This window comes from Sparassis crispa, assembly GCF_003851025.1.
Source record: "Sparassis crispa DNA, contig_000006F, whole genome shotgun sequence".
NCBI classification, from domain to species: domain Eukaryota; kingdom Fungi; phylum Basidiomycota; class Agaricomycetes; order Polyporales; family Sparassidaceae; genus Sparassis; species Sparassis crispa.
In genome coordinates, this window is record NW_020939753.1 from 319,342 (window position 1) to 333,950 (window position 14,609).

At 59.6% G+C, this 14,609-nt stretch overlaps 5 protein-coding genes across 5 annotated transcripts; 3 read left to right on the plus strand and 2 right to left on the minus strand.

Annotated features, from left to right (window-relative positions):
- Positions 1–3: 3 nt before the first annotated feature.
- On the plus strand, positions 4–2,049 carry SCP_0701190 (V-type proton ATPase subunit B; the record flags this gene model as incomplete). The annotated part of the gene is made up of 10 exons (XM_027760049.1): positions 4–94; positions 146–173; positions 225–252; positions 306–576; positions 629–768; positions 826–1,152; positions 1,210–1,360; positions 1,419–1,606; positions 1,675–1,804; positions 1,859–2,049. 10 exons carry the CDS (start codon positions 4–6, stop codon positions 2,047–2,049), a joined length of 1,545 nt encoding a protein of 514 aa, XP_027615850.1.
- Positions 2,050–4,097: 2,048 nt separating this feature from the next.
- Positions 4,098–6,597, plus strand: SCP_0701200 (predicted protein; the record flags this gene model as incomplete). The annotated part of the gene is made up of 3 exons (XM_027760050.1): positions 4,098–4,734; positions 4,797–5,434; positions 5,494–6,597. 3 exons carry the CDS (start codon positions 4,098–4,100, stop codon positions 6,595–6,597), a joined length of 2,379 nt encoding a protein of 792 aa, XP_027615851.1.
- Positions 6,598–7,104: 507 nt separating this feature from the next.
- SCP_0701210 (hypothetical protein) lies at positions 7,105–8,092 on the plus strand (the record flags this gene model as incomplete). The annotated part of the gene is made up of 3 exons (XM_027760051.1): positions 7,105–7,217; positions 7,325–7,556; positions 7,622–8,092. 3 exons carry the CDS (start codon positions 7,105–7,107, stop codon positions 8,090–8,092), a joined length of 816 nt encoding a protein of 271 aa, XP_027615852.1.
- A 255-nt stretch (positions 8,093–8,347) lies between these two features.
- On the minus strand, positions 8,348–10,003 carry SCP_0701220 (hypothetical protein; the record flags this gene model as incomplete). The annotated part of the gene is made up of 1 exon (XM_027760052.1): positions 8,348–10,003. The coding sequence occupies one exon, from the start codon at positions 10,001–10,003 to the stop codon at positions 8,348–8,350; it is 1,656 nt and encodes a 551-aa protein (XP_027615853.1).
- A 1,277-nt stretch (positions 10,004–11,280) lies between these two features.
- SCP_0701230 (hypothetical protein) lies at positions 11,281–14,035 on the minus strand (the record flags this gene model as incomplete). Its single annotated transcript, XM_027760053.1, has 6 exons — positions 11,281–12,411; positions 12,473–12,584; positions 12,667–12,829; positions 13,407–13,672; positions 13,726–13,895; positions 13,949–14,035. 6 exons carry the CDS (start codon positions 14,033–14,035, stop codon positions 11,281–11,283), a joined length of 1,929 nt encoding a protein of 642 aa, XP_027615854.1.
- Between the last annotated feature and the right edge of the window lie 574 nt (positions 14,036–14,609).

The following is a 14,609-nucleotide window of genomic DNA, read 5'->3' on the forward strand; positions in this document are numbered from 1 at the left end:
AGGATGGTGGCAGACCCACGATTAAGTGACAAGGAACTTGCTGCTATCAATGCGGCAGCGGTGACGCGGGAGTACCTTGTGAAACCACACTTGGGTGAGCCGGCAGTCTAGAGTCGGTCAACAGAAGAACTGAGTGGTCGTACAGATTACCGAACAGTATCAGCGATCAATGGGTTGGTACATTTTTTTGGTGCATGACATCCAGATCGTTTGATATCTTATAGGCCGCTGGTTGTGCTGGACAATGTCAAAGTGAGTGCCTGCAAGACGCGACGCGTATAACTTCGGCTTATCGTGACGACCAGTTCCCTTCCTACAATGAGATCGTTCAGCTCACTCTGCCGGACGGATCGAAACGTGGTGGCCAAGTTCTCGAGGTTCAGGGCAAGAAAGCGATCGTACAGGTGTTCGAAGGGACGTCTGGAGTCGACGTGAAGGCAACACACGTCGAATTCACCGGAAGCAGCATGAAGCTCCCCGTGGCGGAGGACATGCTGGGTCGGATATTCAATGGATCTGGTCTGCCCATTGACCAGGGTCCGAAGGTGTTTGCGGAAGATTACTTGGACATTAACGGTGAGTGCTGCATAGATGGTTCTAAGAGGAGGTTTCTGACATGCTGTTCCAGGCTCTCCTATCAACCCATACTCTCGTATATACCCCGAAGAAATGATCCAGACCGGCATTTCAACGATTGATACAATGAACTCTATTGCTCGTGGGCAGAAAATTCCCATATTCTCCGCTGCCGGTCTTCCTCACAATGAGGTGAGACGTCATACAATATATCCCATAGTTGCATGCCCTCAAGGAACTTCCTCATAGATTGCTGCGCAAATCGTGCGTCAAGCTGGCCTCGTGAAGCGTCCAACGAAAGATGTGCACGACGGCCACGAAGACAACTTCTCGGTGGTGTTTGCTGCGATGGGTGTCAACATGGAAACCGCGCGATTCTTCAAGCAAGATTTCGAGGAGAATGGCAGTCTCGACAGAGTCACGCTGTTCCTGAACCTCGCAAACGATCCAACCATCGAGCGTATTATTACGCCTCGCTTAGCCCTCACCACCGCAGAATACTACGCCTACCAGCTTGAGAAGCACGTCCTGGTCATTCTGACGGACATGTCGTCATATGCGGACGCGCTGCGCGAGGCAAGCTATTAACCGTTGTGCTTATTTATGATGAAACATTCTGACCGCGTCGGACAGGTTTCCGCCGCACGAGAAGAAGTTCCTGGTCGCCGCGGATACCCTGGCTACATGTATACGGATTTGTCCACGATCTACGAGCGTGCTGGTCGCGTGGAGGGTCGGAACGGTTCAATTACCCAGATTCCTATTCTTACCATGCCAAACGACGGTAAGGAAGATCGCACGAACAGAGACTGAGTCGAGATTGAACGTGTTTAACTTCCCAGATATCACCCACCCGATCCCGGATTTGACAGGTTATATCACGGAGGGCCAAATCTTCGTCGATCGTCAGTTGCATAATAGGCAGATCTATCCGCCCATCAACGTGCTCCCCTCGCTGTCTCGTCTCATGAAGAGCGCTATCGGTGAGAAACTTACGAGAAAGGACCACGGTGATGTCTCGAACCAGCTGGTTCGTACCACCTTCTATCCGTATGAACGGCTGGCAGTGTCCTCATGCTCTTCCACCTATCCATCTAGTATGCGAAATATGCCATTGGTCGAGACGCGGCTGCGATGAAGGCTGTCGTCGGTGAGGAGGCTCTGTCGGCTGAAGACAAGTTGGCGCTGGAGTTCCTGGACAAATTCGAGCGCCAGTTCGTTGGACAAGGTGCGCGGCGTTCTTGGCTAGTCGCGGCGAAGCGTGTTCATTGTCTTTGTGCAGGTGCTTACGAATCGCGGACAATTTTCGAGTCGTTGGACCTGGCCTGGAGTCTCCTTCGCATTTTCCCGAAGGAGCAGCTCAATCGTATAAGCCCAAAGATCATCGCAGAGTTCTACGGGCGTAAGCCGAGGAAGCCGACGGAAGATGCGCTGGCGGGCGACGGCGCGGACGCAAAGTTAATTGACGTTTAGGACGGACGCTGCGCTCAACGACCATGTATATTATATTCGACAGCAATCTCATGACCTCGATCACGCAGCGTGTTCACCTCCGGGACGTGTACGTACATACCTCCGAAGTTTCTCTCTTCTTCAGCCTGGAATCCGTATCCTTCCTGGCGTGTTGACGTCAAAGTCTTTGCCCCCGACTCCACGGCGCCGGACTGTGTCAATGTTGGGCTTCCACGGCACACGTCGCGCTGGCCGCAAGTTCTACTCGGCGCGTGCCCTTTCAGATTACTATTTTCGCGCAAGACATTGGACGACGCGTCTCGGAGCCTCGGTGGGTCGACCTATCAGCAGCAGCAGCGCTGAAGGCTGCACACTGGCCTCTCATGCTCACCAGAAATAGGAGACAGCAGCGTACGAACAGCGTCAGGGTGCCGTCCCAGAAAGATATATTCGTGAGTGGTGACGCGCAGACGTGAGAGTCGATGCGCGACTCGTGGCACACGGCCTCCTGCGTACCACCAGCCATGGCAACCCAGTCCCGGATACCTTATTGTGGTGGCCCCCTTCCTCGGGCCTTCATGGCAGGCCGGCGCTGAGATAACCATCGCAGTCCGCGAAGCATGGAGACTCTGCAGGGGAGGCGCGCCCCAGACGCCTCCAGACGTGACAGAGGGGGGCTATTGGCTCCGATCTTTGGGAACGTGCGGGGATGTTGGCATTGGCGTTCGCAGCGTGCCGCCTTTGAGGTGCCCCTTTGTCTGTCTGTGAATGGCGAAGGAGGTGCCTTGGACCTGCGGCAGCTGGGTCGACATGAGGATATGCAGCAGCCCGTTCTCACTGAGGGAGCGGGGGCCAGGCGGATGGGGCAGATATCCCTGAGACGACACAGATGAACTGATACGAACCGTCAACCACTGGATGTGGATGTGGACAGGAGCTGGATGAGAGATGGCCGTTCCGTAAGTGACACAGCCATCAAGTGATTCGGAGCCTGATCAGAGCTAGATTATGATAGTATCGGCATGTTCGGTGGGACCTCTTCAGAGAGTAGAGGTATAGCTTGACGGAGCGGAACTTTCATGCTAACCATCGATCAGCTTGGACGATGGCATCAGCGCACTCGCTCACGTTTCAGTGTTCAGAGAGCAAGGGCTATCGCACACGCACACCAAGACGAGTGCGGCACGATGGATCAACATAAGACATGGGAGCAATGTACACACTACAGGAGAGCCAAGAAGGTGCACAAGGGCGAAGCTCTCCTGTGCGGAACATACCTGGAAAATGCAGGGAGGCTCGCTGCGGCGTGCGCGCTGCGAGCCTCGTGTCTGCGCCTTTGTCCGAACACGGCAAGGTTGGTGACACGCAGTTCTTGGCCGTGTGCATTTCCATCGATCGGGCACAATGCAAACAAGCTGCTCGCAGGGACGGTGGGTGGTCGTGCACTACTGTTCGTAGCCATGAGGCGGGGGTGGATGGAGATAACCACACTAGGTGCGTTGTACGCGACGCGACACGACATGGAGAGGCGACGCGCGAAACGCGCCTGTTTAGATGGAAAATCAATCGCCACATAGGGAGGCACATATCTGATAGACAGACTTACGTATTAGGTCGGGGTATCTGGACAAGACGGTTTTTCTGCAGGATGTGAGAACGTGGCGAAGGTGCAGCTTTAGCGTGCGAACCAAGAGCGCGGAGATTGGTGGTGGGTGATCCGCTGACAAGAGCAAGCAGAGCTGCCAAATGGTACCAGAGAGAACCGGTAGACGGGTGGGCATAGGCACTATGCAGCAGTGGCGTGGCTGGTGGTTGGTATGGGGCTTGGTGCAGAGGCGGATATGTCGGGGGGAGAAAAACATACGGTGGGCGCATGCAGGGGCCATGCGCTTGAGGGAAAGAAAAGAAAGAAAATGCGCGCCTGTTGCCGGAGCTGAAAGGAGTCGGGCATGGGAGCGTGTGCAGGCGGCTCTCTACCATGTGTTCGTCTCCCTTCCCTCCCTAAATACATACATATCGTCCCCTCTCTCTCTCCCTTTCTCCACCATCTCTCCACCACCTCAAGTCTCATGGACGACCTTGCTCATGACTCTCGTCCTATCCAGTCTTTAACTCGCAAGCGCAAGGCCGACTCTGACGACCAGTCCCAAGATCCATCAAATTCCACCCCATCTTCCTCCCCTCAAGATCGTTTCGCGCCATCTGCGACGCCCAGATGTCCTACCAAACCCACCGACCACCGCGCATCAGCCCCGTGGCTACTCGTAGACACTGATCAAGGTATGGTCCACGCTTGGACACAGCCTGTCTCCCCCTTCGTTGCGCAAGATTCTGCAGCTGAGAAGCCCTCCAAACCGAAGCGTCCACGCATCGATATACCCATTAGCCCCCTCTCCCCTAGACGTTTGCGCAGGGGGCGCACACCGCTCAGCCATTCTGCTCTGTCTCCACGCAGGTACCACCCCCTCCGCCGTCCTCGTGTAGAAACTCGCGACACAGGTATCGTCTCGGCAACCGAACCGGGCCCCAGCAGAGGCTCTCTGTTGCGTGTCGGCTCCTTCCCTTCTCTTCCTCGCCCTTCATGTTCCCTTCCCGTTTCACCTATTGAGCCAACTTCACCGTATATACCCCCTCACCAGCCCCCGATTAATAGAGAAACACTGAAGGAGTTAGATCTCGAAGCCATCCTCCGGAATCCCCAACTCCGTTCGTCATCTATCTACTGTAGTGATAGACGTATCTCATGTGGTCATACTTGCCTCTCTTAGGTCACGATCTGCTATTTGATTCAGGGCTCCAGTTCCGTCCCACGTCCAGTCGCAGGAAGCGCGATCTGGCAGACAACTACTGGCTCGCCATCGTGCGAGAGTTGGAATGCGGCTGCACCTGCACCACCCTGGACGCACAAGGTCGACCGTGCGAGCGCATATGCGTCTGCAGTAGCTTCCCCCTGCCCACAGCGCGGCCCATCCTCGCGTTCTCCTCGCCAGAGAACCTCACTACGGTGCGGGTCGCCTCGCGCATACGACCCCTCCTCTCCGAGCTTCTCGAAGTCCTCGTGTCGATCATCCAGCCCGTCATGTCTACGTCGAACGGCCTGTACATGCAGCCGGGCGCGCTGCACCACCCGCAGTTTCAGCAGAACGCCGCGCACGTCGCCCTCCTGCGCTCAATCCTCGATGCGGACCTGATCCAACAGGAGCTCGATCATGGCCTGTTCGATCCCTCGGGTATATTCCAGACCATCGGCGATATCATTCGATGTCACTGTGCCCCCATGCGTGATCATGCTGTCGACCAAATGGTGGCTCTCGCCAAGTCCTGCACGCCTGGGGGCAATGGTGGCAAAGTAGAAGCTGTCCGCGCCATCCGATTGTGCTTCGAGATCATGGAGCTGATGAAGCTGGTGAGCTTAAAGGTTATCTACTTCAGGCAGACTGACCGACATTTTCTCTGACATCATAGGATGTTGCAAACCACCAGCTGCAAACGTTACGACCGTACCTTGTCCATTCCGCCGCTCAGTACGAGTTGAAAACATTCCAGGAGAGCGGCAAAAATGGACGTCTCTCACTTGATGTCACGCGAAGTTGGCTGCAAGCCGCATATGGGGAGCTCGCGGCGCGCAACGAGGCGGCAGCGCTGAGTTCCAATTCGGCTCTCCACAACTTCGCAAAATACCCCCGGTGGACGCAGATACAGATAGCAGTAACAAACGCGATCGTGAATCTCATCTTCGACCCGCCCTCGCCTTTATCATCTTCATCGCCCACCGTCTCTTCTCCTTCGACTACACACCGTACCCCGCCCTCCGTCACGTCTTTCCCAGGATACCCCGAGACGCTGTATCTCGACCACGCGCGGCTCGTCTCGCTCAGCACAGACGCTGCCGACTTCACAACCCTGTACATGCTCCTCATGCTCTACCGCCAGCTCGTGTACTCGGCGTCGGGGGCGCGGGCGGACGCGCCGCGTGCGAGCGTGAAGCTCGACGAGCTGCTGCGGCTCAAGAAGGAGATCTGGGAGATCGGCCCGCCGCACCTGGGCCACTGGTTCTCGCACGCGCACCGGCGCACGGCGGGTGCCGCCACCGAGCCAGACGCCGAGTGGTGCAAGTGGCGGGACGCGATGAGCGACGTCGTCCTGCAGGTCGCCATGCGCGCCAGTGACGTGCAACAGCGCTCGGGCGCCGCCGCGGCGTCGGACGTCCCGTCTTCGCAGCCCCCACCACACGTGCACACGCCCGATGAGCAGATGATCCGTCTTGCGTCGAGCTGGGCGGAGACGAACCTGCGGCAGGACTCGCCGCTGAGCTGCCTTATGCGCCGGCGGATTCGCGAGCAGGTGCAGGAGGTGGCGGTGCAGATCGTCGTGCCGACGCTGCAGAAGGGCGCGGGCGACGCGCTGGCGGCGGCGGATGTGGGGACGACGAACGGGCTGGAGCCGCTGACGCCCGAGATCCACCACCTCGCGGAACGGTTGGCGAAGGTGGCGACGATCCACTTGAACGTGTATGGCGCGGTGTACACGCAGCCCGGGTTCATTCCTCTCACTGAAGCTTCTCACTGATTTTTTTTTTACCGAAGTGAATGCTTGCTGCCTCCCGATACTTTTGTAGCACTTCGTTCGCACCTTGACACGGACGAGGGTGCCGACCCTCACACTCTTTTTTTGGTTGTTCCTGAGCTGAATTCAAGTTCTCTGTACGTACGTTTACGAATTGTGCCGACGACCGCATGTAATTACTTCTATACAACAAGGCAAATAATGCAGAAGAAGTTTTCGACGTTCTCAACAGCGCGATTGAAGTCTCGTCGATGTTACCCTCTTTGTGAGCACCTCGCGCATGAAACGAGCGTATCACTGCATCGTGAGGTGGATTGCAGGCAGAACGTTGAACACGCTGTGCACCCTGAGGGTAACTTCCTACGTAGAGATTGTGCCGACGGGAAAGCATCTCGGCATGAAAGAAACGCATCGCGGTCGACCGTTACGTAAAGGGACGTAGCAAGCTAGTGAGGCAGGAGGACCGTCATGGCTCCAAGGTAAGTGGGCAGCTTCTCGTTGTCGCCCACCATGTCGAGCTCGCTGTCGTCGTCGTCGTCGTCCCCCACGCAAAGCTCGCCGTCGCAACAAGTGACCACCACGACAGGCGGTGGGAGTACCGGGCCGTCGTCCACACTGTACCTGTGCGCAGTCTGAGCCATCTTAAGTACTTACTGTAGTGATGCACTGACCTGTGACTGACCCGCTCGTCGTCTTCCTCCCATATGGGCACGTTCTCCTCGACGTCCAGGTTCACCTTTCTGGCGACGCTCTTTGTGCTGCTCTTCGTCTCTACCGCCATCGTCTTTCGTTCCTTCTACCTCCGCAGGCGCTTCCGCCGCCGGGTAGACGAGGCGATTGCCGCGGGAACGTTCATCCCTCCTGGCGCCAGCGCTCCGGGCTCCCGGAAGTACCTCGACAAGCCCAAGCTCTGGGACGCGACCCTCTTCCCCGCAGCCCGCGGCGAGTGGGCATACATCGTGGTCAGTCATTTCCACCCCCCACTGCCCACCTCGCGTGGCTTATCGGTCTGCTGCGCACTATATAGCCCGTCACGGCGCGGATTGCTGTGAGAAGGCCCGGATGTGGGAACGCGTCGCCACCGTCGCTCGCCTCGCAGGAGCCTACCTCTCTGCGGACTGTGCTTCCCGAGTCCAACTTCCTCCGGCGCGTGTTCGTGCACGCGTCCGCGACACCGTCTACTGCGCCATCGCCTCTCGCCCAGGACGTAGGTAGCGATCCAGTATCACCCTTTTCGGGTGAGCAAGAGTCCGACGCGCTGTCGCAGGTCGCGCAATTGCAAGTGTCGCTTCTCATCGCGATGCCGAACCCGCGACATTCACACGCGCTGGATGGTGCCGAACAGGGAACGTCGCCCAAGGGGAAGGAGAAGAGGCTGCGGGAGTTTTGGGATGAGGAAGAGGAGGGCGTGCCGGATGTCGTGATAGGCATTGCGGAGGTGCCGTATAATGACGACGGAGATGATGACTCGGATTCGGGCCATCGACCATGGAGGTGAAGTCATCGCCTTTCGCTCATCGGCCGTAGTTATTATCTTATTGCTATGTCGGAAGCATACCCCGTCTTCCTGTCTTGTATTATGCACGCGACCATACGGAGGGTTGCAGTTGTACTGTATTCATGTCGATGACACGCGATGGACACACAATACCCATTATAACTCAAGATAATATGCGATGGACATTCCGACCAGAATCTACGAATACTGAGGACAAGTTGCACAGCTCATCCGCATCACGAACTTGAAGCCACTTCAGTCTACATCTTCCCAAGCATAGAAATCATCTGTACCGTCTTCTTCAACTTCTTCAATATCCATGTCAACGTCGGAGCCATCGAACACGATTTCGTCGTCGGAGGCCTCAAACGTTTCAAAGCTCTCCACATTCTGTCTCAGCCACTCGTCCTGCTCCTCATCCACATGATCGTCCTCGTTTATCTGCAGCTGCCTAATGGGCACTCCCGCATTCTTGCGCGCCGCTATGATCCCCATCACCTCCCCGCCGTCGAGCCCCGTCACCGTCAGCGTCTGGAGGCGCGGGCAGAACACGCGCGCCCCGCTAGGGCTCGTCACCGCCGCAGCCTTCGAGGGCGGGTCGATGAGGTACCGCGCCCACGAGTTCTCGATAAACCCGAAATTCAGGTTGATGTACGTGAGATTCGACAGCGCGCCGAGTGCCTCAGCGACCGCCTCGTCGCCGCACGGCAGCCCGGACACCTTGAACGACTCGAGCTCCGCGAGGAGGGGCTTGCCCGTCGCGGACGCGGGCCTCGCGAGCATAACGAGGAAGTCGCTGAAGTCGTCCTGTTCGAGGTCCAGCGCAAGCTCGGTGAGGTGCGGCAGCGCGAGGCGCTCCACGAGCGGCATGGCGTACGCGGGCTCGAGGTACGCGAGCACGAGCTTCTTCACGGACGGGAGCGCGAGCGTCGTCGAGACCGATACGCCCTCGGGCACGTCCTCGAACATGCTCGTCAGCCACTCGACCGGGCCGCCCGCGGGCCCGGATAGGCAGAAAGTGAGCGTGTGGAGCTCGGGCGACCCATGGAGGATGCGGGCGACGTCTGCGAAGCTCGGGCGCACGTCCTTGGCGTGGTACGCGAGCTCGAACTCCTGCAGCCCGCTGAGGAAATGCGAGCGCGCCCAGTCGAGGTGCACGCCCCAGAGCGCGACGTGCGTCAGCTTGGGCGCGCTGCCGCCGAAGAGGACGAAGTCCTGCTGTTTCAGGGGCTCGGGGTGGAACGTGTCGTACTCGTCCGTGTCATCGTAGACGTACAGCAGGAGCTCCTCCAGGATGGGCGCCGCGGGCGCCCTGCCGAACTCGAGGAGCGCGAGGTGCATCAGCGCGTAATCGGAGACCATGAGTTCAAACGAGCGCCAGTGCCCGACGTGCGGCATGATGAGCGCGAGGGTCTCGCCGAGGCGGATCGTAAGCGCGACGTCCTTGGCGGTGTCCGCGTCGTCGTCGTCGTCGCGCCCCTCGTCTTCCTCGTCGTCATCGTCGTCCTCCGCGAGGTCGAACGAGAGCACGAGCGGCGCGTTCTGCGAGCGCTCGAGGTACACCCGAATCTTCTCCAGTTCGCAGTCGGAGTCGAGCGTGGTCCACAGCGCGGGCGTGTTCAGCGCGACCTCGCGCCAGCGGTGGCATACGTGCGAGACGAGCACCTCCCACTCAGGTTCGCCCTCCTCCTCTTCCTCATCCTCCTCATCGTCCTCCTCATCGTTGTCGGCGTTGTCTGCCTCCGCCTCCTCCTCGTCTTCGTCGTGCTCGTCCTGTGTGTATTCGGCGCTCCCGAGGAGGAAGATATGCGAGAGCAGCTCGGGGGGCAGGTCGTTGATCGGACAGCGTCCGTCCGCGGGAGCGAAGTATGGATTCCCGGATCTAGTAGATGCAGAGTCTGCGTCCTCCATCTCTTGTCGTCGGATGCGCGTTCTCATTCGGGGTATCGCCCGGCAGCAGGCGCGGGCTTTCTATGCGAGTACGAGATAATGAGTTACCCTCGGAGTCGATGTGAAGTGTGCGTGCAGGAGAAAAAGGACGCACCGCACTCGATGAGTCAACGCGAACTCCTCCTCCTCCCAGAGTTAATTATGTCGTGGAACTGGTCCGCAGAGCCGATCAAGGCTCAAAACAAGTTTGCACAACAACAATTGAGGCCACCACAAAAAAACCGCGAGAACAATTACAAAATCTGCAGATTGCCTGATCATCTCGGCATCTGCCGCTGTGCACTCGATCGAGTCGACGTTATTGCCGCAGTCTTTTGCGCACAGTTCCACAAATGTTCAATAATTGTGTATTACATTGTACGTGATTTCAACTATGGATCGATACTTATTTCGCCGCTCTGAGCATCGACCATATAACAACCGCATCCCCACACGCATACAAAAATTGCACGAAAAAGCGCCTCGCAAGCCGTTGCCGGTAGTCCGTAGGCCAAGTTAATACCAGTATTGCACACAGACAGAAACCGGCGAAAGCGGGACGTCGATACGTGCCGCACGATCTACACACACGTACAGAAAACACCGCGAGGGCGAACCTCGGAGGATACAAGCTCCAGCAGCGGATGCGACAACGAGCGACCAGCGACTCGCGGCGAAGAACGCCAAGCGATGTGACGCCGACAATACAAGACTCGCAAACCGTCCGCGTCAGTCCATATGGGCCAAGAACACTAGTATTACACACAGAGAACAAAGAGCGCCGGGACAAGACAATCGGCGAAAGCGGGACGACAGGCTGCACGGTCTACACACACGTACAGAAAACAACGCTCGGGGGATACAAGCTCTAGCAGCGGTGGCGATAACGAGCGACTCGGCGCGAAGAATGCTGCGGGAGGCGGAGAGAGAACGATGGAGATATGCAAAAGAACGGACGCCCTGAACGGGGCAGGAGGAGGGGGACGATTACTCGAAACGCGAAACTACCATACAGAAGGAAGGAAAAAAAAGAAAATATAGGAGAAACGGTACTCATCTAAAGGAGCGGACGGGACGCACACGACGCCGTAGCGCCTAAAATTCACAACAGCGGAATCAGAACCGGACAGGGCCCCAAACACAACAAACCCAACCGCCCATCTTCACAAGCCCACCTACACAAAACACGCACTCAGCTCCGCACCGCCACCCAGACCAAGACCAAGAACAAGAACACCACTCACCACCACAACCCACTCCTACACCGTGCGCCGCACAGGCAGCGCCAAAACAACCACACCCAAAAGCCCGCTCACAACCGCAGCCAGCGCCCCGCTCCGCACCACAATCTCCCACTGCGCGCGCGACACCACCGGGCTCAGCACCGGCGTCACCGGCACCGCAAACGGCGCAGCAGGGATCCACCCCCTCTCCTGCCCCTTCGCCCGTTCCTTCTCCCGCGCGGAGGGGGCCTTCGCGCTCGCCGCCGCAGAGAACGACGCGCTCGACGCGCTCGGGCTCGGGAGGAGCGCAAACGCCGGGATCGCAACGCGCCCGCGCGCCCTCACGGCACCGAGCCCAATACCGACGCCCACGTCCCCCGCGAAGCGCGTGCGCACGATATTCCGCGGCGCGCATCGCGCCTGCAGCACGCCGAGGAGCGCCCGCGCGCCGCGGTGCGATTTCTCGTCCGGCGCGGCGTGCACCGGCGCAGGCGCCTGCAGTGTGGCGGCCGCGTGCGGCACGGACGGCCTGCGGCGCGCGGGCGGGAGCGCGTCAAAGTCGAACGCGTCGACGGGCTGGCGCGCGGCGGCGGTCCCGGCCTCTCCACGCTCGACGTCGCCCTCCGCGTACGCGTCCTCGGCGCGGTAGACGTACGGACGGATGAACGACGCGGTGAGGGGGGGCGCGGGGAACGGCGCGTCCGGCGCGGCGGGGTGCTCGTCGAAGAACGCGTCGGAGACGTGGATGCGCGCGTCGCTGCACGCGTCGTCCTCGTCCTCGTCCTCGTAGTCCGAGCCGTAGTGCTCGCTGAGGCCGCCCGTGGACTGCGAGTACATGCTGCGCGAGTCGTACGAGAATGGTGTGAGCGCGCGGTCTGGCCCGGGCCAGTGCGCGGGGGGGCCGCAGACGATGCTCAGCTGCGGCTTCTGGGGCGCCTTCGCGTCTGCAGGTGCAGGGGGGGCACACGGGACAGGCAGCAGCCCCGGACTCTCTACGGCTGTGGATGTGAGCAGCGTGGGCGGCGAGATCGCGGGTGTCACGCGCGGGGTCAGCCACCCGGCCTTCTTCGAGCGGTCAACGGTCAGCGCAGGGTCGGAGGGCGGCCGAAGGAGCTCGAACGAGCGCAATTGGCGGAGGTCGCCGAAGAGGTAGATCATCATGCAGACCTGATGTCGTCCGGCGACCCGTCAGATTCACGAAGAGAGAAAGAGGACGAGAGAGACGCACGCCGTACATGGCCGCGATGAGCACCGTCAGGCCGAGCCACATCCCGGGGAGCGCAAACAGCCGCCACCATCGGCTGCTGCCCAGCACGATACTCGTGACGATCGGCGGGACGCTGCACGCCGAGAAAAAAGAAGATAACAAAAAAAGGGAGGAAGGGATCAGGTCAAAAACCTTGGAGAAGGAGGAACACGCACCTGCCCGCGAGTAAGATCACCGTCCCGCCGTAGCACCCGCAGACGGCGCGGGGTGCGTCGACGTTGGCGAAGGTCGCGCGGACGAAGCGGGCGAGACTCTCAGCGAGGGCCGTGCGCACGAGGGCGGCGAGCTCGGCGAAGACGAGGGGGTCCGGTGGCAAGCCTGCAAAGGGGGGTAGATCAGTTTCTCTTGGCTGCAGCTTGGACCTGAAGACGGGATGTGCGTGTGGACACTGCTCGAAATCGGCGTCTAATCAAGTTTGCATGACAGTGACACCAGTCGCCATGATCGCAGGTGGGAAAGCAGCGTCGGTCGACTCGTATGTAAGCGTCGAAACGGCCCTCGAGCTCGTGCGACGAGCACCCGGGTCCCATTCAGGTGGTGCAAACAGTTGGGAAGGCAGATATCTGCCTCCTCTCCCATGCTTTGAAGACGCAAGCAAGCTGGGCGGATGTTTGGACGAAGGGTGGGCATCCCACCCGGGTGAGTTGATCGGGTACGCAAAGCCGCAGACTGTTCGGCAAAAGACCGTGAACAGGAACGCTTGTACAGGCTGCACGGGAGACAGATACAGCGACTACAGGATATGAAGTTGTTATGACAGACCAAGGGTGAACGGCCGCCAGCTGAGAGGGCGGCACGCTCTCTGTGACCATGTGAGATTGGATGGGTCCCGTGGTATACGTTCAGGAGCTCCGAGGCGGCAAAAACAAAGAATTATAGAAGAGAAGACACGCACTGCAATCATACGGATAGGCTTGCGAGGAGCGGAAGGGGGCGAGGGCGTCGGTGGGGACGAGGAGTTCGTAGGGGGCGTCGTGGAGGAGGAATGTGTGCTTTGCGCGCATATAGAAGGAAAGCAGCGCGGGGCTGGGAGGGGGACGTGTGGGCGGAGTGCGGTACGAGCTGGGGTGGACAGGGTCGGTGGGGGTGAACGCGCCCTTGGAGGCGTGGATCCAGGCGTCGAAGCGGGCGGTGTACTCGCGGAGCCATAGGATGAAGTACCTGGGAGAGGTCGCGTCAGCTGATAGCGGGGGAGGAGAGGAAGGGGGCCGGACAGGGACTCGGGGGAGTGCTCGACGAAGAGGAGCCACTCCTCAAAGTCTTTGAGGCCGAGGGGCGGGAGGTGGCGGCGGTCGAGGATGTCGTCCAGGGTGACGGTGAAGCGCGGGGCGATGCCCCACGAGGGCAGCTTGCCGCGGGGGCTGGGCGGGTGCAGCAGGCGGCGCTGAGGACGAACGGGTGAGCAGCGTCGGGTGAGTCGCGTCGGGGAGGACGTACGGGGAGAGAGAGCACGGCTCGGAAGGGCGGGTCGACGGTGCGCGGCCAACGTTGGACCGGCGGGGCCTTCTGGCGCGAGGAGGACATCGCTGCGGGGCTGGGAGGAGCAGCGAGTGGAAGAGAAAGAAGGGCGAGGGCGGCTCTTCGCGAGAAGACTTGCACTGCTGAACATCATCTGCGCACGCCGCCCGCGCCGCCGCCCCTTCATTGCTGCGTCCCAACTGCCCTGCAGTCCCCGCGGATCGCGCTCGTAAATGCCAATAGCAGTCCAGGTCGCCCGCCGTCTCCGAGTCCCCCGACGGACCACAGTGGCATGCGTTACGCACTCGATGGAGGACGGCCGGCGGAGATAGGCCGGTCAAAGAGGCGTTCTCGAGAAGACATGCACGGGTGAACGACGGCGGACACCGTCATTGGCAAACGACGACGGTTCTGCGGATCGCGCGCTAGCGCCCGTCCAGGTAAGGCATCGACATGCCCCGAAATGGGCATCCACCTTCCACTGAACGCGAGCAACCACCGGCCCTGCTCGATTTAATCACCGGACCCGACAGCTCTTCTCCGGCGCTGCCACCCGCCGTCTCTCCGCCGTCCACTTTAATCGCGATGCACGTCAATCTGCGCACCCTGCCCCTTTGAATCGTCGGCCATATGGCTGCTC